This window comes from Ranitomeya variabilis, chromosome 4 (assembly GCF_051348905.1).
Source record: "Ranitomeya variabilis isolate aRanVar5 chromosome 4, aRanVar5.hap1, whole genome shotgun sequence".
NCBI lineage: Eukaryota > Metazoa > Chordata > Amphibia > Anura > Dendrobatidae > Ranitomeya > Ranitomeya variabilis.
In genome coordinates, this window is record NC_135235.1 from 295,716,469 (window position 1) to 295,743,895 (window position 27,427).

Below are 27,427 nucleotides of genomic sequence, written 5' to 3' on the forward strand. Positions count from 1 at the left end.
TTAAAAAATTGCATTAAAAAAAAAAATTCCCATAGGAAATAATGGCGAACTTTCCATTACCCCCAACTTGACCTTCCAAGATGGCAGCTATGCAAATGTACAGTGTCCATTTTAGGACATGATCATTTATCAAAGTCAAACATCAGAATAAAGTGACTGACACCCTCTCGTCCCGCGTGTGAAAAGTGCACCCCCATTCCCGTGGGTGAAAAGTAAGTGTGCCCCCGCCCCCCAAATTGGACCCCCGAGTGGCCCCGCCCACCAAATCGTACCCCGAGTGGCTCCGCCCTCCAAATCGGACCCAGAGTGGCCCCGCCCACCAAATCGGACCCAGAGTGGCCCCGCCCTCCAAATCGGACCCAGAGTGGCCCCGCTCCCCCAAATCGGACCCAGAGTGGCCCCGCCCCCCAAATCCTCAATCCTGAGGGGCTACAACTATCAAACCAGCGCCTGAGGGGCACCCAAATGTGAAAGTCTTGCAGGGGCAGCTCAGGCACCATTCCAAAGCACTATCTGTAGTTCCTTCAGGAAATACCCATCTAGTTATATTTGCTCTTCCTTCCTGCTGAGCCACTCGGGGCCTTCATCTCCTCGTTAAATTCCCTCTTAAAGCGATCCCTCAGTGACCGCCACCGCTTCCTAACCTTTCCACCTGTGAAGACAAGAATGAAAAGAAAAAAAAAATTTGTTAAATGCAATACATTACATTCAGCTCAAAACATCACAGAAAAGTGAATACTTACATAGTTTGCTCTGCTGCTGTGGATGAAGGTCCTCCCACCTCGGAAAGATGTTATGGCACACTTCGTCCCAGAGCCGACAGGTTACCCTGCTATCGGCATGCCTGCGGTCAGCCATGTTCCACAGCGGCTCCCGCTCGCGAACCTCCTCAATGAGACAGTCGATATCTATGTCATCATCAAAGTCTTCGGCGGGAGCATGCTGTGAAGCCTGTGCAAAAAAAAGAAGAAAAAAAAAAAATTAATACACTGAAACACAAAAGTACCAATAGAATCCCCCCCCCAAAAATAAAACTCACTGATGGCCGACCGCGGCGACGATTCTGCCGACTCTGGGAGCGGCTGGGAGAACCTTCACGGCTTGCTGAATGTTCAGCAGCAGCAGCAGGAGCAGCAGGAGACTGAAATAAAGGAAAGAAATTCTCTTTAATGTAGGCATATGTTTTCTGTGTTTAGTTATGTATGAAAATCTGTTTTGTGTATTGTGCAGTGTGATTTGTGAAGCAACTGCTTCACCACTACTTACACTTGGTTCCTCCTCCACTTGCATCTCTCTACCCGTCTCGCCCCCTTCTGACAGCTCCTCATCTGATTCAGCTTCCTGTTTAAACATAATTTATGCATGTAGTGATCAACAAAAATGTAAATTAAAAAAAACAAAAAAAAAAACAAAACCATTTTTGGTGTTAACTTACCAATACACGCTGTTGCTGTGGAGGAGGGCTGTCAGAAGAGGACACTGTGGCGGTAGCAAGGCCAGCGGCTGTGGTCCTGGTGTCTCTGTAAGTTAAAAGACACTTGCAATCTGCTCTACACATTGAAGTAGCAGATTTGGGGTCTTCAAAACTTACTTTTAAAGATTTGTGGCTGTGGTCCTGGTGGGCTGGTCCTGGGATGACGACAGGCGGCGGCTGTGGTCCTGGTGTCTCTGTAAGTTAAAAGACACTTGCAATCTGCTCTACACATTGAAGTAGCAGATTTGGGGTCTTCAAAACTTACTTTTAAAGATTTGTGGGGGTGGTCCTGGTGGGCTGGTCCTGGGATGACGACAGGCGGTGGCTGTGGTCCTGGTGTCTCTGTAAGTTAAAAGACACTTGCAATCTGCTCTACACATTGAAGTAGCAGATTTGGGGTCTTCAAAACTTACTTTTAAAGATTTGTGGCTGTGGTCCTGGTGGGCTGGACCTGGGATGACAACAGGCGGCGGCTGTGGTCCCTGGTGTATCTGTAATAAGTGTAATGGATTTACAGTTAGACCACCCCCCGAACTAGGTAATGTTTAACGATAAACACCCTGCTAAAATGATGTGAGAAATGTTCATTAAAGGTGAACACCAAAACCCAAAAACAGGTGTACATTATACCATTCATTTCCATGTCCCTAAAAAAAAATATTTTGAAATGTGAACCCACCATGTAAAAATATATTTACCACATTTTATTTTCAAAAATCACCTCCGCCAAAAAACCTTTAAAGTAAAACCTTTATTAAAAAATGAGCCCTCAACCAACTCTGTATTGCATGTGTAACCATTGGTACATACACCAGTTTTAAATTTACCTTTCTGAAATGATACTGCAGCGCCCCAGAGTCCTGGTCGTTGCAGTACTGTGGCTCCGCCGCTATGGGGAGCTATGGTGCGTCTGATGGCACTGAAGGAGTTCATCTGATCAGGTATCACAGACACCAATACATTTCACAGTCGGGCCTCCGGGGGGGAGCTAAGGGTTCTATTCACTAGGCCACTCCCCACCATAGTGGGTAAACTGGGGGTCAGGCAGGAAGTGAGATCAGAAAGCTGACTGGGTTGGAACCAGGCAACACCTTGTGGCAGAGGGTGTTGTGGGGGAAGATACAGTAGGGTCTCTGTCAGGGGTGGGATCCTGACAGAGGCTTGGCAACTTGAACGAACGTAACGGGACCGTGCCTGCTCAGGATAGCGGCGGTGCCCAAGAAAGGATCAGAAGCGAGATAGATTGTGCTGAGTGAGAAACGAGATCAAGCAATAGGAGAATACCAGTAGGGGTCGTGCTGTAAGACCGAAGCAACACCCTACTGAGGCGCACTACCGGTGGCCGGAACGCCGAGGGAGTATTATAACATTCAGCTTCAAGCAGTACTCTAAACAGCGGCAGGGCAGTCAGTCTAAGGCAGGCTGTCTAACTTAAATCACCTATGCAGTCTTGGGGGGCAACTTGTGGAGAGGGGCGACTCTAGGGTCCCGGAAGAGCTCCGAGCCTACCCGTCAAACGGGTGCCGTTCCAACCAGAACATCAGGGAGGGACGGAGGATTAGCAGAACATCATCTAATCGAGTTGTGAGGGAACTTAAGAAACAGACACAACAGTTGTGGGGACTTTCTGTAAGCACAGCAGGGAAGGACCACAACACATAGCGCTAGAAGGAAGGCACAGATTTCCACCTGTGAAGAGAACTCTGGAGGTGCCATTGGACCGGCCGGACTTGCGCAGCCTGGTGAACCGTATTCTGGACTGAGGACCCAGAGATCTTCAGTAAAGAGGTAAAGAGACTGCAACCTGGTGTCCTCGTTATTTACTGCACCGCACCACTACAGCATCACCACCATCATCCATATCTATTATTTCACTGTACGCCCCTCGGCAGGGTCACGGACCGGGGCCTAGCCACCGTGACAACCCCAGAGCAGAGACTCAGAGGCCCGGTACCGGGTACCCCTCGGCCCTGCGGCAGTGGGGGCGCTACAACACTACGGACATTTTTTTAATAAACATTTTATTTTTTTATTTTTTTTTACATCACAATTAGGAGCTGAAATGCTCTTTATTTTAAATACAAGTACATCAACTGGGAATGGTTTCAACAGTAATAAGAAAATCAAAACTTTTAAATAGAAAAAAAAAAAACGCACGCTCACACATTCAAACCACATGCTGCACAGACCACTATACTTAGTAAATACATCAGAAAAAGGCAATTAACCAATTAAGGCATGGACAAATGCACATGCAATCAACAAGACGCACACAAACATGCCTGCAAGCACACAGGCGCAGTCATAACACAAGCATAAGGGTATGTGTTCACGTTCAGGATTGCATCAGGATTTGGTCAGGATTTTCCATCAGTATTTGTAAGCCAAAACCAGGAGTGGGTGATAAATGCAGAAGTGGAGCATATGTTTCTATTAGGGTATGTGTCCACGTTCAGGTTTGCTTCAGGCTTTGGTCAGGATTTTATGCAAGTAAAATCCTGACCAAAACTGCACCTGAGGTCACTGGCAGGTCACCTGCGGTGTGCCTGCGTGTTTTGCTCATTGTAGCAACATGCTGCGTTTTGAAAAAACGCACCGCGCATGCGTTTTCGCGGCAAAAACGCATGCGTTTTTTAACGCATAGTGGAGTCGGGATTTCACGAAATCCCCTCCACTATGCTCTAACATCTGGACGCTGCGTTTTTGACGCTGCGGAAAAACGCAGCGTCAAAAACGCAGCGTTTCCTGAACGTGGACACATACCCTTATACTTTTCCTCTCATTGTTCCACTCCTGGTTTTGGCTTACAAATACTGATGGAAAATCCTGACCAAATCCTGATGCAATCCTGAACGTGGACACATACCTATACCCTCCCACATGAACAGGCATAAGATTGGCGAAGGCATAATAAGGTGCAGGCACATGAATACATACATACAAAAGCACACAGCCGTACAAAAATACACATATACACACACACACACACAAAAGCACATAAACTTTATGCAAATACACATATGTACAAAGGCACAAAGGCGGACCCAAACAGAAGTCGCATACGCACACACACGTAAAAAAGGCTGACAGTCCTCCGGCTGGAGCTGAAGCCAAATCTCGACGGACACGACGTATGACAATCCGTCACAATGCGTCGCCAATACAAGTCTATGGGGAAAAAACGCATCCTGCAAACACTTTTGCAGGATGCGTTTTTTCTGCAAAACGACGCATTTTTACGTATTGCAGTTAACGCTAGTGTGAAAGTAGCCTAAGGGTGAGTGTCCACGGTAAGTAAACGCTGCGTGATTGACGCTGCAGCGTCAAACACGCAGCGTCCAGATGTTCCAGCATAGTGGAGGGGATTTGTTGAAATCCCGTGTCCACTATGCGTGGAAACCCGCACGCGGCGGCCCTGCGTCTCCGGACATGCTGCACATCTTTTCAGATCGCAGCATGTCCGTACACCTTGCGGGGACGCAAGGCATATCACAGGGCCCTATGGCGAGGGGTGCGATGATCCCGGATGTGTACTGTACACATCCGGCACCATCGCGTCCCAGAAAGGGGGCGGGGCTTAGCGCCGAGCAGCTTCGCCACTGCGGCGATACCGCCGGCCATCCTGAGCGTGGACACGCACCCTTAGTGGCTGGGGCGACAGTTCCCATTCAACCCTTGTCTGGATGAGAAATGCTCAGGTCACCAGATGTTTTTGTCATTGCAAAACTTTAGTTTCACAGTGGAACATTCTGCTGGGGAGTGGCAAGGAAATGGGGATGCCCTGTCACGGGCACCACAGTGGCTTGTTAGGTCCTGCGTTAAGTGGGTTCTAACAGGCAGTGCCAGTGTCAAACTGATACGCATGTACTACTGCACATGAGGCCTATTGTAGTGCATGAGTCCCTCAAAGTGAAAAATAGGAAAGTCTAATAGTGAGATTAAGTAAAAATAAATTTAAAAAAAGTTAAGAAAAATTTGTAAAATAAAACACGCACAAAAGTCAAATCCATTTTACTGCTAAGAGCACAGATTTGGAGTACATACAAAAATCAACTAAACAAAAGCACAAGATAATGGGCATCACCGTGTCCAGAATGACCTCATCTATAAAACTGTCACTTTACTTATCCCATCTGCTGATCTCCATAAAAAATAAATACATCAAAAAATGTTGATTTTTCATAATACTGGCAAAATAGAATGCGATCAAAAAGTCATATGTAAAAAAAACAAAACAAACTAGTAACACTGAAAATATCAGATTGTCCCACAAATAAACAACCCCTCATATGGCTCTGTTTGCCAAGAAATAAAAATATTATAGTTGTCGCAGTTTCTTTAGAAAAACTATAAATCTGGCATACACGGGCGGCTGTGCCAAATGTTGATTGAACAAACAAAAAAAACCTAAGAGAACATGCAGAACAAAAGGGACAATATTTCTCAATGTTCACTAGTAAAAAAAAAAAAAAACTGAACTGGCTCATTTCCCAATAACTCAAAAACAGAGTTCCTCCTCCCTGCAGGGAGTCACGTGATTGCTGAACCATTTCTGTACAAAGCTCTTCCGTACTTTCTGAACTAGCGGGGAGGAAATCTCAGGGTAAGTCTGATCTCAACTCGGTTACTAATGATCTACAGCGCCTGAACCCCAGACTGATACATTGTGTGATACTTTACTGTCAGGAGAGGAGAGAATCCTTGTGTGATCAGATCACTAAACTGACACATTGTAACCACCACTCAGCTCTATATGGTCTGTACACAGAGGGTGGATATGGTGAAGTTATCATCCACTGACAGCAAAAAGGGATCTTGGAAATAGAGAAAAACTTAAAACCAAGGCCCACTTCACACGTCCCCTTAAAAAAAGTGTAGCGCCCCCACTGCCGCAGGGCCGAGGGGTACCCGGTACCGGGCCTCTGAGTATCTGCTCTGGGGTTGTCACAGTGGCTAGACCCAGTCAGTGACCCTGCTGAGGGGTGCGTACAGTAATAGATGTGGATAGTGGTGGTGGTGCGGTGCAGTAAATAACGAGGACACCAGGTTGCAGTCTCTTTACCTCTTTACTGAAGGTCTCTGGGTCCTCAGTCCGGAATACGGTTCACCAGGCTGCGCAAGTCTGGCCGGTCTGATGGCACCTCCAGAGTTCCCTTTGCAGGTGGAAATCTGTGCCTTCCTGCTAGCGCTATGTGTTGTGGTCCTCCCCTGCTGTGCTTACGGGATAGTCCCCACAATTGTTGTGTCTGTTTCTCGTGTTCCCTCACAACAACTCGATTAGATGATGTTCTGCTAATCCACCGTCCCTCCCTGATGTTACGGTTGGGACGGCACCCGTATGACGGGTAGGCTCGGAGCTCTTCCGGGACCCTAGAGTCGCCCCTCTCCACAGGTTGCCCCCTATGTCTGCATAGGTGATTTAGGTGAGACAGCCCGCCTGTGACTGACTGTCCTGCCGTTGGTTTGAAGTATTGCTTGGAGCTAGATATATGAATACTTCCTCGGCGTTCCGGCCGCCGGTTGTGCGCCTCAGTAGGATGTTGCCTCGGTCTTACAGCACGACTCCTACTGGTATTCTCCTTCTTGCTTTGATCTCGTTTCTCACTCAGCACAATATATCTCGCTTCTGATCCATTCTTAGGGCACCGCCCCTATGCTGAGCAGGCACGGTTCCGTGACGTTCTTTCTTGTTGCCAGGCCTCTGTCAGGGTCCCAAACCTGACAGGGACCCTACCGAATCTTCCCCCCACAACACCCTCTGCCACCAGGTGTTGCCTGGTTCCAACCCAGTCAGCTTTCTGTCTAACTTCCTGCCTGACCCCCAGTTTACCCACACGGTGAGGAGTGGCCTAATAAATAGCACCCTTAGCTCCCCCTGGAGGCCCGGCTGTGAAATGTATTGGTGTATGTGATACCTGGTCAGATGAACTCCTTCAGTGCCATCAGACGTACCATAGCCCCCCTTAGTGGCGGGGCCACAGTACTGCAACGACCAGGACTCTGGGGCGCTGCAAAAGTACACTCAAGAAGATCCGTTTTTACTATGTGTGGGTCTTCTGTTGGCCGTCCATGTGTACCATCCATGCTACATCTGTGTACTGTGTGTACCATATTGTATGCCATCCATATGACACATACTGGAATAGAAATTACAGATTTTTGTGCATATAGATATAGATAATGAACAGCAGCAGCGTTTCCCCCAGTGAATTTAGCGAGACAATGACCCAGACAAGACATGAATAACATGGTCCAGTGTTGCTGGCACTTGCAACCTCAGTAAGGTTCTCAGGTACCTCAGGTATTCTTTCCCTCTCTGGTTCATATTTCTTACATCAGTTATTTTGCACCTTTGCTATGCTTTTTTGAAGTTGATCATTTTACTCCTTAAGTTAGAAAAGCTCAACAAAAACTTTTTAAGCAAAATATTAGAAATATTTACAGGTGTGTGACAGTTAATACATTCAATGTAATTTATCTGCTGTTCGTTGTTGTCTTTTTAATAGTCATGTCTACAGTGGTACCAGATGCAGGTGGAGTCGTGGTTATCTCCCAAGTGAGACCACAATATAATCAAGGAAATGGACGTGAAGAAGTAGAGTCCTGCGATGCTTCCACCAACATGCCCAAAACAGTTCTTGCTTTTTATCGTGGAGAACCCGAAGTTCTGGGGGTACGTCCATGTCATATAAGTCAGTAGAGATGAGCTGCTCAGGGGATATCTAGTTCACCTGTAGGAGAATATTTTGCACATAGTACATAGTAAGGTTGGGGGAAACATACACATATCCATCAAGTGTAACCAAGTGTCGGGAAAGGATATTGAATGAAGGGAAGGGGTATAAAACAACAATAATGAACCAATCTAACCCAAAAGAGTTAATTTTCCCTTCTGAGTCTGAGTGTTGAAAAGACATTGAGAAAATGTAGATATTTACATACTGGAAAAATATATATCTTTGTACCGTGTTAGCCAGTGAATAGAAAATATTAAAATTTTAGAGTCCTCAGTGGTTGATATCTTTTTAATGGCTAACTGAAAAGATGGTAACAAATAGCAAGCTTTCGAGACTACTCAGGTCTCTTCATCGGGCATAGACTAATACAAAATCTGAGGAGTCACATATTTATACACAACAGGACACAGTAATAATGCAATAGATAAGACAAGTGACGTGAAGCAGAACTATCAATGTGTGACAAGGAGAAAACAGTTGTGGCCATAAATATTGGAACAGTTCATAGATGAGGAGTGTGAAAGTTTTATTGTCCTGTGATTGAGGTCTGGTTCTGTGTTGTGATGCCCCCACAAGGTCTGAGGAGCACATTCATTCCTGCACTGAGTATGTGAAAGGTTATCATAAGTTTATACTCACAAATTTTTCTGTCTCTCTGAGATTTGAAGTTACCTTTCAATACAAGTAATTTCATGTCCATGATGCTGTGATCTGGGATACAAAAATATTTGGCCACAGGTAGATCCATTCTTTTTTCTTTTATTGTTAGGTGATGAGAATTAATTCTTCTTGTAAGCTTATATAATTAAGTCCACCACATTAGATGTGATGCGGCTAAAAGCACCTGGGATCTTGTAGTCCTGATGTGAATTGGGGATCTTTACCTTGTCCGTGGTCATTATAAATGGATAGGTTTTACGTTTTTTCTGGTTGCAGGGAATGGTTCTTGTAGCTGTTGGAGAGGACAGGGAGCTCCTGACAATGATGCTTCTTAGATTTGGGGGCTGCCTAAAACACAGAAGGGGGGTTTGGAAATATGGATTGTAGTCGGGCATCTTTTTATAATGAAGGTGGTAGTTTCCGTATAGCTCCCCTTAACACCTCCAGATTTGGATTGTAGGTGACTACTAGAGGCACCTGGTTGCTTTCCTGTTTAGCTTTGCAATGTGGAAGATGATTTCTTGATATTCTGGTGGAACTTGCAATCTGGTTTTCAATTGTTCTTGGATGGTAACACTGGTTCAAAATAGTTTTTTTGAGACCACCAAGGTGTTTGTCTCTGTCCATTGGGTTGGAACATATCCTGTTCTATCTGCTTGGCTGTAGGCAATATAGTTTTTTTATGTGTTTTGAATGGAAAATTATTATTAAATTTATGTATTTCTATATCAACTAAGCAATGTGCTCCTCAGACCATTTGGGGCATCCACCCCTTAAACCTTTGACAGTCCCAGCACCCACTCTCTGAAAAGCATCATGTCCTCACCAGTCACACTTTAATAGTTCCCATTGAACAACATATCACACACATGGCCATCAACCTTTGTTTTGGCCAAAAGATTTTTTAAGCCTGCCACCACGACAAGGTAGACTTTTTGGCTGGGCCCTACTCTACTCTAACCTATGAAACATTTCTTAAAATATCCATTACTATTTTTAGGTTTATTTTAATTTATTTTTCTTTAAGGGAATGTGTTACATATTTTTTTTTTTAAAAATGACCAATAATACCACATACAAGGGACAAATACCATCACACCATGACTAGACCACATATTATCATCACATAGTGACCGAATAATACTATATTCAAGAGACAAAAAACACTACACCATGACCATACCACCTATTACCACCCTATAGTGACCGAATAATACCTCATACAAGGAACAAATACCGGCACACAATCATCAGACCACATGTTACCACCACAAAGTGACCCAATACTACAAGGATCACCAGTGACATTCTACACAGTTGCTCTGTATATATTGTCAGTGTACAGGTAACACAGTGATTACCAGTGACATTATATATATATGAGTTCTGTATATAGTGTCAGTGTACAGGGATCACAAGTGACATTATACACAGGTGCTCAGTATATAGTGTACAGGTCATACAGTGACTCACTAGTGGTGTTATACACAAGGGTTTTGTAGATAGTGTCAGTATACATGTAATACAGGGATCACCGGTGACATTATATAATCTCGAACCATGTCTGCTGCGGTCTCCCATTCTCCTCCAGCCGCAGTGGAGCCTGCTCAGCGGAGATGTCGGTCCCAGCGTCCGGCTCAGGCTGATACTGGACGACTGGTTACTACTGCCCTTCCAGGCTCTGTCATTGTAGCCAGCAATGTTCAGCAGCGAGCAGGTCTTTCTGGGACTAAGTCCCGCTTTTCCCATACTGCGCATGCCCACGGGATGACCTCCCATTGGAGGTCGGGGGTCGCATGCGCAGGTCCTGAAACGGTTCCTGTTGGTCCACTAGGAAGGTCCTTGAGTGCTAAAACTATAAAAGGTTCGCATGGCCACACAGCCATGCGCTAGTATCAAACCAATGTTAAAGAGCTCAGTGCCAGTGTGATCATGCTTGTATGTGGTCAGGGTTTGGCTGAAATAAGCCCCTAGAATACCGGCACCTCCGGTGAGGAGTTTGTATGTTTGGATTCAGGGCTTTGGCTGAACTAAGCCCCTGGAATACCGGCACCTCCGGTGACGAATTGTTTGCTATTCTGACTGCATGACCACAGCTCTGTTTGGCAGCTGTGTTCCTCTGTGAGGTTAACAGGGCACATCATCTTGTTATTCTAGTGAATCTGTGAAGTAACAGAGTTCGCTAATACCACCATATAGTACCGCCTATTACTAGCAGCAGGTTTCTCTCCTGCACGCTGGACCCCGGGTTGCGAAGTCCTTCATCTTCACTTTTCTTCTTCATCCAGTGCAGACTGTCAATTAACAGGTAACACAGTGATTACCAGTGACATTATACATAGGAGTTCTGTATATAGTGTCAGTGTACAGGTAATACAGGGATCACCAGTGACATTATAAACAGGTACTCAGTATATAGTGTACAGGTCATACAGTGATTCCTTACTGATGTTATACACAAGAGTTTTGTAGATAGTGTCAGTGTACAGGTAATTCAAAGATCGCCGGTGACATTATACACAGGATCTCTGTATATGGTGTCAGTGTACAGGTAATAGTGACCAATAAGTGACATTATACACATGAGCTCTGTATATAGTGTACAGGTAATATAGGGATCAGCAGTGTCATTATACACAGGAGCTCTTTGCATAGTAGACAGTGTATAGTGTCAGTGGACAAGTAATACACTGACTCACCGGTGATGTCTCTTGCTGAAGTCCTTCATCTTCATTTTTCTTCTTCATCTAGTGCAGACTGCCATCACTTCTTCCAGCCAGGACTCATTTCTGCATAAAATATCACATAATTATCTAGAGCTCCGCTTCCAGAGCACATTCCCCACTTTTCTCCCAACTTCTACACTACACAGCTGAATACAGAGGTGCACCCTCCATTAATATATAATGAGTTATTATGCAACTTACCATTCCAAAAATAAATTGTAATCCACCATTGTGCCCCCACTAAATATAAATAGCCACTTTTCCCACCCAATAAATAAGTACGCGATGACGTCATTGCATAGGCGCCGTCACCAGCACATCACAGAAAAGTCAGAGGGTACTCCCCTAGAACTGTGCTGCTGTGTAGCTCCAGGAAAGCTCCCTGTTCTGAGATGTGTGCCGCCTGTGCAGGTGCGCAGGCGCACACTATTTTATTATACTCTGGGGCCCGGTGAGCAGAAGCAAAAGAGGGGAGGGGGCCCGGACAGGTCACCAGGTTCTAATTGTAGTTTCAATTATTTTGGACTTTTAGTAGGCTTTGCAATAAAATTTGCCATTTTTTTATTCATTGGATCTTTATTTCTCCAGTTTTTATTTGTGGGTTTATATAATTAGAATTTTGTAGTCTAAACTTTAGCTTTACTCCTAAGACTTTTCATTGGCATGACTCGTTACAACATGGTCTTATATGAACTTGTCAGGAAAATTATCTTTTTTGGGTGCGCATATTAACAAATCTTGTTTGCAACCATTGACCCAAATTTGTGGGACTATTATGTAGTAAGGTATCCTAGATCAAATACTTATTCTGAAAGGAAACTAAAGGTTTGCTGACAAATCGGTTGGTATGTACTCATTTAGGGCTGTTTCAGATGTCTGTGATAATTCGGTCAGATGTTGGATCATAATGGACAGGCTGGTCGTACATCTCCTGACCCTAGTGTGACCGCGTCCCAGTAATATATGAAGCCATCAATCTCGGGTCAGGAGATGTGTGGCCAGCCCGTGCATTATGATCCGACATCGGATCGATTATCCCGGACATCTGAAACAACCCTTCACTTAAGTGTCTCTTATTCTTATACTATTAACGTGATATTTCTCTTATTTTTCAGACCACACAGTTATTTGCTGGAATCGTCCTTATATCCTTTGACATTGTTATGACCATAGCCATTGCCAATACTTTTAATAATGTTGGATTTCTAGTCTATAGTGGTGCCCCCCTATGGTCTGGAATATTGGTAAGATATATGCAGTTAAAGCAGATGTCCAGTTATAATATTTACCTGCTATTTATGTCTTTTAGCTTTTGCTGCTTTTTAGCATAGCCGTGTATTGCAACGTGTGACCGCAGTCTACGACGCTGGAGCGATAATCATACGACGCTGCAACGTCACGAATCGTGCCGTCGTAGCGATGAAAATGCCACTGTGTGACGGTACCCTTAGGCTAGGTTCCCATTGCGTTAATGGGATAGCGCTAACGGACAGCGTTGCACGGCGAAATTAACGCCGTGCACCGCGTCCGTTAGCGCTCCCATTGCCGGCAATGTTAGAGCGCATTGCTAGCGCGTGTCATTTTCGGCACGCGCTAGCGATGTGCCGGTCTTTTGTAGCGCGCCTCGGACGCTGCTTGCAGCGTCCGCGGCGCGCCAGAGGTCCGTTCCCCGCTCTCGCAGATCGGGGATCAGCGAGAGCGGGGACGTTAACGCGACCCCTGAACGCGGCCCCGAAAAAGACATTGCGTTAGCGCAATCCACTAGCGCTCGCGCTAAACGGATTGCACTAACGCAATCTGAACCTAGCCTTAGACACAAGAGATCTGTGACTACAGCCTAAATCCCGTGTCTACAGGAAGTCAGTGGTGGTCTGGGACACAGCTCTTGTCTTAGCATTGGCTCTGGTTGCTTTTCTCTCCCTTCCCAATGAAATGTTGTCTCTTCTGATCGGCTGCTGTGTATTTTAACAAGCCCACCACAAACTCATTAGAGGGAGTCAGTGCACAGAGAGGGAATCTTTACCAGATAATCTACACACAGATGGACGTAAATGAGCCCTACAATGGTGGACTATGGAGGATCGCCTGCAGCTTAATGAGCATCTGATAGTAGCAGAAATGTGCTTGGTCATCGGGAGTAATAAATTATGTCTGTAGCTCTCTCTGCTTCAGCTATTGGTGCCCCTTAATATTAGGATTTTGAACCCTGAGGGGACATCCAGCTTGTATGTATGGCAGATGTACGCATGAGATGTATGGCACACCTTAACACCTTAGTTCCCAGTTGTGCTGTCATTTAAGTGCTTGGATACGGCGCGTCAGAGGTCACTTATGTCACAATGTGATTGCAAAGTGCCAATGGCTTTTCCATTGCAGTCAAAAGGTCTACAGAAGGCCACGTTAGTACCCCTGTGAAGGATTTATTGCAGCTCACTACAACATAGACATCCTGCGGTGAGTTGTGCAAACTATCAAGCAGGTTCAAATTTCCCAAGAAGACTAATAAAAATAAAAACAAATTTAAAAAAAAGTAAAATTCATAGGAGCTGATCTGCAGTACCCCGCAGTGGCCACTAAACAATTGATTGAGATGTGTGGTTCGGGCCCACAACGGTTTGCATCGGGCCGCAGCTAAGAACTGCTGATCGTTGAAGTGCAGGCCCCCTAATAATCTGATATTGATGACCTATCCTATGAAGGGACATCAATATCACAAAAGTGAAACACAGTTTAAAAAAAAATAAACAAATTGGCTAACACGAGAAAAGCCCATGGTTGAGAGTAGGGAAATAAGTGAACCCTGTAGGAGCGCAGTCAAACTGCCTTATAAATGAACGCAATACTCAGACTGGCCTGTGGCTCTCCTGCCCCGAGTGTGACATCTTGATATAGCTCTATGCAGCTGTTACGCTTGGATCTGGAGAGTCACTGGCCAGTCCGAGCATGGTGTTCCGATATTGGTCCGATTTATAAGGCCATATGACTGCACCCTAAAGAGCACCTTCTGATAATTGTCTTAGTACATCCATCTCATACATCAGATAACTATTTCTCCCTTCTGACAAAGGATTTAGGAAAACAGGGCTGAGGGTGACGTGGGATGAAGGATCCACATAGCGCATTCTGTTTATGAATTCTATTTACTTGATCTGTAAAATAAAAGTTGCGTTTATGTCATGTTCATTTTTCTAGTTTGTCATTTCCGGATCTCTGTCGGTGGCGGCTTCTATGAAACCAACGGTTGGAAAAGTAAGAGAAAAGTTTAGCAAAAAGTTTTTAGTAGGCTTCTCGATAACTTCTTAGCCGTGGCCACCGTTCATGGCATCTGCATCACTATATGGAGCGGGCTCTGAAACGGTAACTAATGCATCACAAATGTGACAGCAGCATTTAAGAAGGAGTCCAACATCACGGCCGCCAATTATCATGGTCATTGGCACTCTACAAAAATCTGATCGGGTTCCGATCAGATGCCATAGAAGGAATGAAATGCCCTTTAGAATGGATATTCACTGTCTATAGGACTGCCGAAGCCAAGTACAACCCTCAGTTATTTCCAGCAGTCACATAGACAATATTATTATTATTATTTATTGTTATAGCGCCATTTATTCCATGGCGCTTTACATGTGAGGAGGGGTATGCATAATAAAAACAAGTACAATATTCTTAAACAATACAAGTCATAACTGGTACAGGAGGAGAGAGGACCCTGCCCGCGAAGGCTCACAATCTACAAGGGATGGGTGAGATGACAGTAGGTGAGGATAGAGCTGGTCATGCAGCGGTTTGGTTGATCGGTGGTTACTGCAGGTTGTAGGCTTGTCGGAAGAGGTGGGTCTTCAGGCTCTTTTTGAAGGTTTCGATGGTAGGCGAGAGTCTGATGTGTTGTGGTAGAGGGTTCCAGAGTGGGGGTGATACGCGAGAGAAATCTTGTATACGATTGTGGGAAGAAGGGATTAGAGGGGAGTAGAGAAGGAGACATTGTGAGGATCGGAGGTTGCGTGTAGGTAAGTACCGGGAGACAAGGTCACAGATGTATGGAGGAGACAGGTTGTGGATGCCTTTGTATGTCATGGTTAGGGTTTTGTACTGGAGTCTCTGGGCAATGGGGAGCCAGTGAAGGGATTGACAGAGGGGAGAGGCCGGGGAATAGCAGAGGGACAGGTGGATTAGTCAGGCAGCAGAGTTTAGAATAGATTGGAGGGGTGCGAGAGTGTTAGAGAGGAGGCCACAGAGCAGGAGGTTGCAGTAGTCAAGGCGAGAGATGATGAGGGCATGGACTAGGGTTTTTGCAGATTCTTGGTTGAGGAATGTACGGATTCGTGAAATATTTTTAAGTTGAAGTCGGCAGGAAGTGGAAAGGGCTTGGATATGTGGTTTGAAGGAGAGATCAGCGTCAAGGATTACCCCGAGGCAGCGAGCTTGTGGGACTGGGGAGAGTGGGCAGCCATGCACTGTAATGGATAGGTTCGTTGGGGGGGTCGCGTGAGATGGGGGAAAGATGATGAATTCTGTTTTCTCCATGTTAAGTTTCAGAAATCTAGCGGAGAAGAAGGATGAAATAGTGGACAGACATTGAGGGATTCTTGTTAGTAGGGAGGTGATATCTGGTCCAGAGATGTAGATCTGTGTGTCATCAGCATAGAGGTGATACTGGAAGCCATGAGATTCTATGAGCTGTCCCAGGCCAAAGGTGTAAATGGAGAAGAGCAGGGGCCCAAGGACTGAACCTTGTGGGACTCCGACAGATAAGGGGCAAGGTGAGGAGGTGGTGTGTGAGTGGGAGACGCTGAATGTCCGGTCTGTTAGGTATGATGAGATCCAGGATAGGGCCAAGTCTGTGATGCCAAGGGATGAGAGGGTCTGTAATAATAGGGAATGGTCCACTGTGTCAAAGGCAGCCGACAGGTCGAGGAGGAGGACAGAGTAGTGTCGCTTGCTCTTGGCAGTTAAGAGGTCATTGGTGACCTTAGTTAGGCCAGTTTCAGTGGAGTGGTGTGACCGGAAGCCAGATTGTAAGCGGTCAAAGAGGGAGCAAGAAGAGAGATGGGATGACAGTTCAAGGTAGATGTGTTGTTGCAGTAGTTTGGAGGCATAAGGGAGAAGTGATATAGGGCGATAGCTAGATACAGAGGATGGGTCAAGAGAAGGCTTTTTGAGGATAGGTGTGATTGAGGCATGTTTAAAGCTTGAGGGGAAAACACCAGTTGTTAGTGATAGGTTGAAGAGATGGGTTAGGGTTGGGATGAAGACTGTGGTGAAGACTGTGGTGAAGTTTGGGATGAAGTGGGATGGGAGCGGGTCAAGTGCACAGGTGGTGAGATGCGATCTTGAGAGTAGAGTGGAGAGTTGATCTTCTGTAATGGAGGAGAAGTTGGTTTTGGAGGTGGAGGGCTGGAAAGTCGGGAGGAAGGGCTCTGGGGGTTGTTGACCAAAACTGTCTCTGATGTTATCAATCTTCTGCTTGAAAAATGAGGCAAAGTCTTCAGCTGAGATAAGTGGGGAGGGAGGAGGTGCCGGGGGATGGAGGAGAGAATTGAAGGTGTTGAATAACTGTTTAGGGTTGTGAGACAGGGAGAATATGAGAGATGAGAAGTAGGTTTGTTTAGCTGTGGCGAGTGTGGTCTTGAAAGTAGTGATGGACTGTTTGAATGCGATGAAGTGCTCGTTGGAGTCGGATCTTTTCCATCTGCGCTCAGCAGCCCTGGAAGCTCGCCTCAGTTCTTTGGTCAGGCTGGTGTGCCAGGGCTGTCTGTTGATTTTGCGAGCTTTGGTATGTGTAAGTGGGGCAGCAGATTCCAGAGCTACAGCTATTGTGGTGTTATATAGAGCGGCAGCGTCATCCGCATTGTGTAAAGAACTTATGTCTGTGAGGGGGAGGAGGGATTCAGAGAATGAATGTAGGTCAAGATGTTTAAGATTTCTGCGACAGTGTGAAAGTTTGTGGGGTGGGGATTGTAGACATGGAGTGGAGAGGGAAGAGAATGTGAGAAGGTTGTGGTCAGAGAGAGGAAGAGGTGAGTTAGAGAAGTTAGATAGGGAGCAGAGGCGGGTGAAGATGAGGTCCAGTGTGTGACCATCTTTGTGAGTGGCTGCAGAAGACCATTGAGTGAGGCTGAAGGAGGAAGTGAGAGATAGAAGTTTAGTGGCAGCTGAGAGGGAAGTGTCAATGGGGATGTTGAAGTCGCCATGATGATAGTGGGGATGTCCGCGGAAAGGAAATGAAGTAGCCAGGTGGTGAAGTGGTCAAAGAAGGTGGTGGCTGGCCCTGGGGGGCGGTAAATGACAGCCAGTTGGAGGTTTGAGGGGGAGTAGATGCGCACAGAGTGCACCTCAAAGGAAGGGAGGGTAACAGAGGGTGGAAGTGGGATTGGGGTGAAGGAGCAGTTATCTGACAGGAGAAAACCAACTCCTCCGCCATGTTTGCTGCTGCAGCGGGGGTGAGAAAGGTGGAAGCCACCGTAAGATAGTGCAGCAGGGGAGGCTGTGTCGGAAGGGGTGAGCCAGGTTTCGGTGATGGCGAGGAAGGAAAGTTTGGTAGTAACAAAGAGATCATGGATGTAGGAAAGCTTGTTGCAGACAGAGCGAGCGTTCCACAGAGCTCCTGTTAGTGGGACTGGGGAAGCGGGGGCTGGGCGAATGGGTATAAGGTTAGAGAGGTAACGGAAATTTGTGATAGAGCGTGGATGGGTGGTAGAAATGACTGTGGGAATGTGGTGAGGAGGACCAGGATTTGGAGAGATATCACCAGCAGTGAGAAGGAGCAGAGAAAGTGTTAGCAGGTGGGAGCAGGAGAGGGCATGAGGTGGCTGTCTGTGCTTGGAGACAGAGGATTGTATGTTAAGGAACAGTTCTAAGGAGGAGGTGAGATGGATGGGGAGAACTGAAGCAGAGATAAACAGTTCCTTACTTGGTGTAGGGATTAGGGGAGGTAGCATAAAGTGAAGGATTATAGGGGTGAGAGTGAAAATAAACAGAAACATTGTTTTCAGTGACTCTCCAGTTCCCTTCAGGTTCAATTCAGGTTTTAATTCTACTGTTATCTTCAGACTTTTAGAACACACTTCTAGAAATCACACTGCAGACTAAAGTCATGCAGACTTTAGCTATGCAATATATGTACAACTAAGTTCGTTCAGGTGTGAGGCAGAGAGGAGTGGTCTCTGCTCATCTTGGTCAGAGAATTAAGGGTGGACCAGATGCATACAATCAAGCCTACAAGGTCATAAATAAATAACACAGGGTAAGCTGGGGTTTGCTGAAATGCATACCATGAGAATGCTAGGAGCAGAGGAAAGTCTATGTGCAAAGCTGGGTGATGGGTGTACTATGTGCCCTTCATAGACAGACACAGACAGACAATAGATGGATCGCCCCTCGGGAAGCAATGAGTTATAACTTGCCCAGTTGGGATAACTCTTTACCAACACAACCCTTTAAATAATTAATGTTACTTTGTGTTTCAGGTAAAGTCAAGCTTGGTGATGAATATTATCACTTCCCTAGCTGCATTTTGTGGAATGATAATGGCTACAATGGAGGTTTGCTTGTTATCAAATTTTACCCCATACATCCTGCGGGAATCATATTGTTCATATTATAAAAGTGATAGCCATTGTCTAGGAAACTTTTCTTCTATGGTAAGAATCATCTTCATATTTATAGGTTACAATTGTGCTTATAACAGTCTTTCTCACTGCCGTTGTTATGAGCCATGCTATTTAAGGGGAAGTATGAGTTTAGAAAAACATCACAGCTAGAAGTATCATGTAATGAATTTCTGAGCATCTTAAGGAATTAAAAATCTTGAAGAGATCTTTCTTGATGGAACATATGCACAGCAAGTTGTTTTTGCATTGCTGTGCATTGTGTTTATTCTTTGTAGCTTTTTTAGCGCTTTTTAGGTGATATCAGCCTGAAAAAATAATAATAATATATAATAATCTTTACTTATATAGCGCCAACATATTCCGCAGCGCTTTACAGTTTAAGGGTATGTGTCCACGTTCAGGAAACGCTGCGTTTTTGACACAGCGTTGAGCCGCAGCGTCAAAAACGCAGCGTCCAGATGTTACAGCATAGTGGAGGGGATTTAATGAAATCCCGTCTCCACTGTGCATTAAAAAACGCATGCGTTTTTCCCGCGAAAACGCACATGCGTTGCGTTTTTTCAGAACGCAGCATGTTGTTACAATGAGCAAAACACGCAGGAACACCGCAGGTGACCTGCCAGTGACCTCAGGTGCATTTTTGGTCAGGATTTTACCTGCATAAAATCCTGACCAAAGCCTGAAGCAAACCTGAACGTGGACACATACCCTAACAGTTTCAAACACAACAGTCATAAGTAACATTAACAATACAATTAAAGCAAAGAAGATGTTGTGTGCACATACCAAGGTACGAAAATCTAATATAAGTGTCTACGGAATGACCATTGGAGTTGAATCCGGCAGTGAGTATATTACACACTGTTAATTATAAGATTAAGCATTGTAGCATGCCAAATCCTAACAGATTTGGCATGCTACAGTGCTCAATCTTATAATTAATGCACTTACAGATACTGATGCAGTAATCCTTACCTTGTAAAAAGGCACAATGCTTTATTAACATAGCCATGAATTTCTTTGGATCACGGCATGATGTCTAGCTTTTAAGAATCTTTTGGTCTACTTCACTTTGTCAGGCAAGTCCTATTTAAGTGATTTCTTGATTGAGAACAGGTGTGGCAGTAATCAGGCCTGGGTGTGGCTAGGGAATTTGAATTCAGCTTCCCAGAGATGTGATGAATCACAGTTAATTTACATTAAAATGGGGAAGGCAATCACTTTTTCATATAGGGTCCTGCAGGTTTGGATTTGTTTTACCTTTAATAATAAAGCCCTTCATTTAAAATCTGCATTTCGCCTTTACTTGTGCTATCTTTGTTTAATATTTCAATCTGTTCGGTGATGTGAAACATTTAAATGTGGCAAACATGTAAAAGAATAGGAAATGTACAATGCTTAAAAACAGGCATTGAAATGCTCTACCTAACAAAATGAATCAGGTGTGATCCCATGCTGTCCTGTCTGTATACTCTCTTTTGCTTCGTCCCCTGCCCAGGAGATGTGGTATGATCAGACCGTGTCCCTGTATGGTCAGACACGGCCATTACACTCACTCTGCAATTTCCATTCTGGGCCTTCTCTTCACATTGCCCCTTTTTTCCACATTGCCCCTTCTCTTCAAAGTGCCCCTTCTCTTCACCTTGCCCCTTCTCTTCACAGTGCTACTTCTCTTCACATTGCCCCTTCTCTTCACAGTGCCCCTTCTCTTCACATTGCCCCTTCTCTTCACAATGCCCCTTCTCTTCACATTGCCCCTTCTCTTCACATTGTCTCTTCTCTTCACAGTGCCCCTTCTCATCACATTGCCACTTCTCTTCACAGTACCCCTTCTCTTCTCAGTGCCCCTTCTCTTCACATTGCCCCTTCTCTTCACATTGCCTCTTCTCTTCACAGTGCCCCTTCTCTTCACATTGCCCCTTCCCTTCACAGTGCCCCTTCTCTTCACATTGCCCCTTCTCTTCACAATGCCCCTTCTCTTCACAGTGCCCCTTCTCTTCACATTGCCCCTTCTCTTCACATTGCCCCTTCTCTTCACAGTGCTCCTTCTCTTCAGTGCCCCTTCTCTTCACAGTGCCCCTTCTCTTCACAGTGCCCTTTCTCTTCACAGTGCCCCTTCTCTTCACATTGCCCCTTCTCTTCACATTGCCTCTTCTCTTCACAGTGCCCCTTCTCTTCACATTGCCCCTTCTCTTCACAGTGCCCCTTCTCTTCACAGTGCCCCTTCTCTTCACATTGCCCCTTCTCTTCACAATGACCCTTCTCTTCACAGTGTCCCTTCTCTTCACAATGCCCCTTCTCTTCACAATGCCCCTTCACAGTGCCCCTTCTCTTCACGTTGCCTCTTCTCTTCAGAGTGCCCCTTCTCTTCACAGTAGCCCTTCTCTTCACATTGCCCATTCTCTTCACAGTGCCCCTTCTCTACACATTTCCCCTTCTCTTCACAGTGCCCCTTCTCTTCATATTGCCCCTTCTCTTCATATTGCCCCTTCTCTTCACTTGGCCCCTTCTCTTCACATTGTCCCTTCTCTTCACATTGCTCTTTCTCTTCAAAGTGCCCCTTCTCTTCACATTGCCCCTTCTCTTCACAATGCCCCTTCTCTTCACATTGCCCCTTCTCTTCACATTGTCTCTTCTCTTCACAGTGCCCCTTCTCATCACATTGCCACTTCTCTTCACAGTACCCCTTCTCTTCTCAGTGCCCCTTCTCTTCACATTGCCCCTTCTCTTCACATTGCCTCTTCTCTTCACAGTGCCCCTTCTCTTCACATTGCCCCATCCCTTCACAGTGCCCCTTCTCTTCACATTGCCCCTTCTCTTCACCTTGCCCCTTCTCTTCACAGTGCTACTTCTCTTCACATTGCCCCTTCTCTTCACAGTGCCCCTTCTCTTCACATTGCCCCTTCTCTTCACAGTGCCCCTTCTCTTCACGTTGCCTCTTCTCTTCACAGTGCCCCTTCTCTTCACAGTGCCCCTTCTCTTCACATTACCCCTTCTCTTAACAGTGGCAATTCTCTTCACATTGCCCCTTCTCTTCACAGTGCCCCTTCTCTTCACATTGCCCCTTCTCTTCACAGTGCCCCTTCTCTTCACGTTGCCTCTTCTCTTCACAGTGCCCCTTCTCTTCACAGTGCCCTTCTCTTCACATTGCCCCTTCTCTTCACAATGCCCTTTCTCTTCACAGTGTCCCTTCTCTTCACAATGCCCCTTCTCTTCACATTGCCCCTTCTCTTCACATTGCCCCTTCTCTTCAAATTGCTGTTGTGAATTAGACTTCTTGGCTCCCTCTGGTGGTTATTAGTGATATGACTCTGGGATTTTCTTTCCTCAGTTTGCACCCACCTGGGTCGTTAGTCCAGGGGTGTTGCTATATAAACCTCCTGGATCCTTAGTCCAGTGCCTGGCATCGTTGTAATCAGATCCTTTTTGTTTGCTCCTATCTGCTGGTCCTGGTTCGTGCAAAATTAAGCTAAGTCCTGCTTCTTTGTTTTTTGGGTTATTTGCTTGCTCTCATTTTTGTCCAGCTTGTACTAAATGTGATTCCTGACCTTGCTGGAAGCTCTAGGGGACTGGTGTTCTCCCCCCGGGCCGTTAGACGGTTCGGGGGTTCTTGAATATCCAGCGTGGATATTTTTGATAGGGTTTTTGCTGACCATATAAGTTATCTTACTATATTCTGCTATTAGCTAGTGGGCCTCTCTTTGTTAAATACCTAGCTCATCCTTACGTTTGTCCTTTCCTCTTACCTCACCGTTATTATTTGTTGGGGGCTTGTATCCAACTTTTGGGGTCTTTTCTCTGGAGGCAAGAAAGGTCTTTCTTTTCCCTTCTAGGGTTAGTTAGTTCTCCGGCTGGCGCGAGACGTCTAGAATCAACGTAGGCACATTCCCCGGCTGCTGTTATTTGTGGTGCTAGGATTAGATATATGGTCAGATCAGTTACCACTGCCCTATGAGCTGGTTTTTGTGTTTGCAGACTTAGAAACTATTTCTGAGACCCTCTGCCATTGGGGTCATAACAGTATGCCAGGCCAACATTGAATGTTTATTGCATTGCAGAAGTGGGATAATAAGAAAGGAAATTCTGAGGTTTTTTTTTTTTTTTTCCTCTCTTCCTCCCCTTTACCTTTGAGTGGCTTGTGCTTGCTACAGACATGAATGTCCAGACCTTGATTACAAGTGTAGACCAGCTTGCTGCTCGTGTGCAGGGCATACAAGATTTTGTTACCAGTAGTCCAATGTCTGAACCTAAAATACCTATTCCTGAACTGTTTTCTGGAGACCGATTTAGGTTTAGGAATTTCAGGAACAATTGTAAATTGTTTCTTTCTCTGAGACCCCGTTCATCTGGAGATCCAGCTCAGCAAGTGAAAATTGTTATCTCTTTTTTACGGGGCGACCCTCAGGATTGGGCTTTTTCGCTAGCGCCAGGAGATCCGGCATTGGCAAATATTGATGCGTTTTTTCTGGCGCTCGGATTGCTTTACGAGGAACCCAATCTTGAAGTTCAGGCAGAAAAAGCCTTGCTGGCTATTTCTCAGGGCCAGGATGAAGCTGAAGTGTATTGCCAAAAATTTCGGAAATGGTCCGTGCTTACTCAGTGGAATGAGTGTTCTCTGGCCGCAAATTTCAGAAATGGCCTTTCTGAAGCCATTAAGAATGTGATGGTGGGTTTCCCCATTCCTACAATTCTGAATGATTCTATGGCGCTGGCTATTCAAATTGACCGGCGTTTGCGGGAGCGCAAAACCGCTAATCCTCTGGTGGTGTTGTCTGAACAAACATCTGATTTAATGCAATGTGATAGAATTCAGACTAGAAATGAGCGGAAAAATCATAGACGTCAGAATGGGTTATGTTTTTACTGTGGTGATTCTACACATGTTATATCAGCATGCTCTAAACGCCTAACAAGGGTTGTCAGTCCTGTCGCCATTGGTAATTTGCAACCTAAATTTATTTTGTCTGTGACTTTAATTTGCTCATTTAGTGTAGTGTAACGTGGCACAGCTGTGGAGGTGCACAAAGAGGGTTCCCAAACCAGAAGCTATATATGAAATAAACTTTGGCACTCAACTTGTAATGATGTGAAATTTTTAATGGCAGCCACTTGTACAGACGTTTCGGTCAGACATATTGACCTTCTTCAGTGTACTGGTCTCTTAGAAACACTATTTGTGTGTGGCTTAAGCTCAGATTGAGGTCCTATATATGGATCCCATGTATAAGTATGAATGAGGATACAACGGTGGAGGATAGTGTATGAAGACGTACCACTGCTCGTCTAGGTAATGGAATGGATCCAAAAGCGCCGGCTAGTAGATGTGGTAATGTAATATGTATCCTCCCCAGGAGTAAAAACCTGTATGTTGGTAAACAGCATGGATCCAAAGAATGGACCAAAATTAGGACTCCCTTGTCAGGAGAGGCAGGGGTGTGGATATAGAACGCGGTGTCCGCCGCTGGTTCTGAGGTACGTCTTCATACACTATCCTCCACCGTTGTATCCTCATTCATACTTATACATGGGATCCATATATAGGACCTCAATCTGAGCTTAAGCCACACACAAATAGTGTTTCTAAGAGACCAGTACACTGAAGAAGGTCAATATGTCTGACCGAAACGTCTGTACAAGTGGCTGCCATTAAAAATTTCACATCATTACAAGTTGAGTGCCAAAGTTTATTTCATATATTTAATTTGCTCATTGTCTTCTTACCCTGTTATGGCGTTTGTGGATTCAGGTGCTGCCCTGAGTCTTATGGATCTGTCATTTGCCAAGCGCTGTGGTTTTGTTCTTGAACCGTTGGTAAATCCTATTCCTCTTAGAGGTATTGATGCTACGCCATTGGCGGAAAATAAACCGCAGTTTTGGACGCAGGTAACCATGTGCATGACTCCTGAACATCGGGAGGTGATTCGTTTTCTTGTTCTGCATAAAATGCATGATTTGGTCGTTTTGGGTCTGCCATGGTTACAGACCCACAATCCAGTCTTGGATTGGAAGGCAATGTCTGTGTCAAGTTGGGGCTGTCAGGGAATTCATGCTGATTCCCCGCCGGTGTCTATTGCTTCCTCTACTCCTTCGGAAGTTCCTGAGTATTTGTCTGATTATCAGGATGTATTCAGCGAGTCCAGATCCAGTGCTCTGCCTCCTCATAGGGACTGTGACTGCGCCATAGATTTGATTCCAGGTAGTAAATTTCCTAAGGGAAGATTATTTAATCTGTCTGTACCTGAGCATGCCGCAATGCGTTCGTATATCAAGGAGTCTCTGGAGAAGGGGCATATCCGTCCATCCTCTTCCCCTCTTGGTGCGGGATTCTTTTTTGTGGCTAAGAAGGACGGATCTTTGAGACCTTGTATTGTCTATCGGCTTCTGAATAAAATCACTGTTAAATTTCAGTATCCTTTGCCTCTGTTGTCGGACTTGTTTGCCCGGATTAAAGGTGCCAAGTGGTTCACCAAGATAGATCTTCGTGGTGCGTACAACCTTGTGCGCATTAAGCAAGGAGATGAATGGAAGACTGCATTTAATACGCCCGAAGGTCATTTTGAGTACTTGGTGATGCCTTTTGGGCTCTCTAATGCGCCCTCAGTGTTTCAGTCCTTTATGCATGATATTTTCCGGAAGTATCTGGATAAATTTATGATTGTTTATCTGGATGATATTCTGGTTTTCTCTGAAGATTGGGACTCACATGTGGAGCAGGTCAGGATGGTGTTTCAGGTTTTGCGTGAGAATGCTTTGTTTGTTAAGGGCTCAAAGTGTCTCTTTGGAGTACAGAAGGTTCCCTTTTTGGGGTTTATTTTTTCCCCTTCTGCTGTGGAGATGGACCCAGTCAAGGTCCGAGCTATTCATGATTGGTCTCAACCCACGTCAGTTAAGAGTCTTCAGAAGTTCTTGGGTTTTGCTAACTTCTACCGTCGTTTTATCGCTAATTTTTCTAGTGTTGTTAAACCTTTGACGGATATGACCAAGAAAGGTTCTGATGTTGCTAACTGGGCTCCTGCAGCCGTGGAGGCGTTCCAAGAGTTGAAGCGCCGGTTTACTTCGGCGCCTGTTTTGTGCCAGCCTGATGTCTCACTACCCTTTCAGGTCGAAGTGGATGCTTCTGAGATTGGGGCAGGGGCCGTTTTGTCACAGAGAGGCCCTGGTTGCTCGGTAATTAGACCATGTGCTTTCTTCTCCAGGAAGTTTTCGCCTGCTGAGCGGAATTATGATGTCGGCAATCGGGAGTTGCTGGCCATGAAGTGGGCATTTGAGGAGTGGCGTCATTGGCTCGAGGGTGCTAAGCATCGTGTGGTGGTCTTGACTGATCACAAAAATCTGATGTATCTCGAGTCTGCTAAACGCCTGAATCCTAGACAGGCCCGCTGGTCATTGTTTTTCTCCCGTTTTGACTTTGTGGTCTCGTATTTACCAGGTTCAAAGAATGTGAAGGCTGATGCTCTTTCAAGGAGCTTTGTGCCTGACTCTCCTGGAGTCGCAGAACCAGTTGGTATTCTTAAAGAGGGAGTTATCTTGTCAGCCATTTCTCCTGATTTGAGACGCGTGTTGCAGAGATTTCAGGCTGGTAGACCTGACTCTTGTCCACCTGACAGACTGTTTGTTCCTGATAGGTGGACCAGCAGAGTCATTTCCGAGGTTCATTCCTCGGTGTTGGCAGGTCATCCGGGAATTTTTGGCACCAGAGATCTGGTGGCTAGGTCCTTTTGGTGGCCTTCCTTGTCACGGGATGTGCGGTCATTTGTGCAGTCCTGTGGGACTTGTGCTCGAGCTAAGCCTTGCTGTTCTCGTGCCAGCGGGTTGCTCTTGCCCTTGCCTGTCCCGAAGAGGCCTTGGACACACATTTCCATGGATTTCATTTCTGATCTCCCGGTGTCTCAGGGCATGTCTGTCATCTGGGTGGTATGTGATCGCTTTTCCAAAATTGTCCATTTGGTGCCTTTGCCTAAGCTGCCCTCCTCTTCCGATCTGGTTCCTGTGTTCTTTCAGAATGTGGTTCGTTTACACGGCATTCCTGAGAATATTGTGTCTGACAGAGGATCCCAGTTTGTTTCCAGGTTCTGGCGATCCTTTTGTGCTAGGATGGGCATTGAGTTATCGTTTTCGTCTGCCTTTCATCCTCAGACTAATGGACAAACGGAGCGAACTAATCAGACTCTGGAGGCTTATTTGAGGTGTTTTGTTTCGGCAGATCAGGATGATTGG

The 27,427-nt window shown here is 45.6% G+C and overlaps 1 protein-coding gene across 2 annotated transcripts in view; it reads left to right on the forward strand.

Moving 5' to 3' along the window:
* The first annotated feature begins 5,997 nt into the window (after window positions 1-5,997).
* The window catches only part of LOC143764560 (membrane-spanning 4-domains subfamily A member 4A-like), a 29,341-nt gene continuing 7,911 nt past the window's right edge, over window positions 5,998-27,427 (forward strand). The window contains exons 1-5 of one of the 2 annotated variants that reach the window (XM_077250233.1): window positions 5,998-6,077; window positions 7,981-8,147; window positions 12,713-12,841; window positions 14,790-14,846; window positions 19,067-19,240. In XM_077250233.1, coding sequence (XP_077106348.1) covers window positions 7,983-8,147; window positions 12,713-12,841; window positions 14,790-14,846; window positions 19,067-19,240 — 525 coding nt within the window. In that variant the 5' untranslated portion in view covers window positions 5,998-6,077; window positions 7,981-7,982. The remainder of the gene's footprint in view (window positions 6,078-7,980; window positions 8,148-12,712; window positions 12,842-14,789; window positions 14,847-19,066; window positions 19,241-27,427) is intronic. The other variant, XM_077250234.1, reaches the window with a different exon arrangement.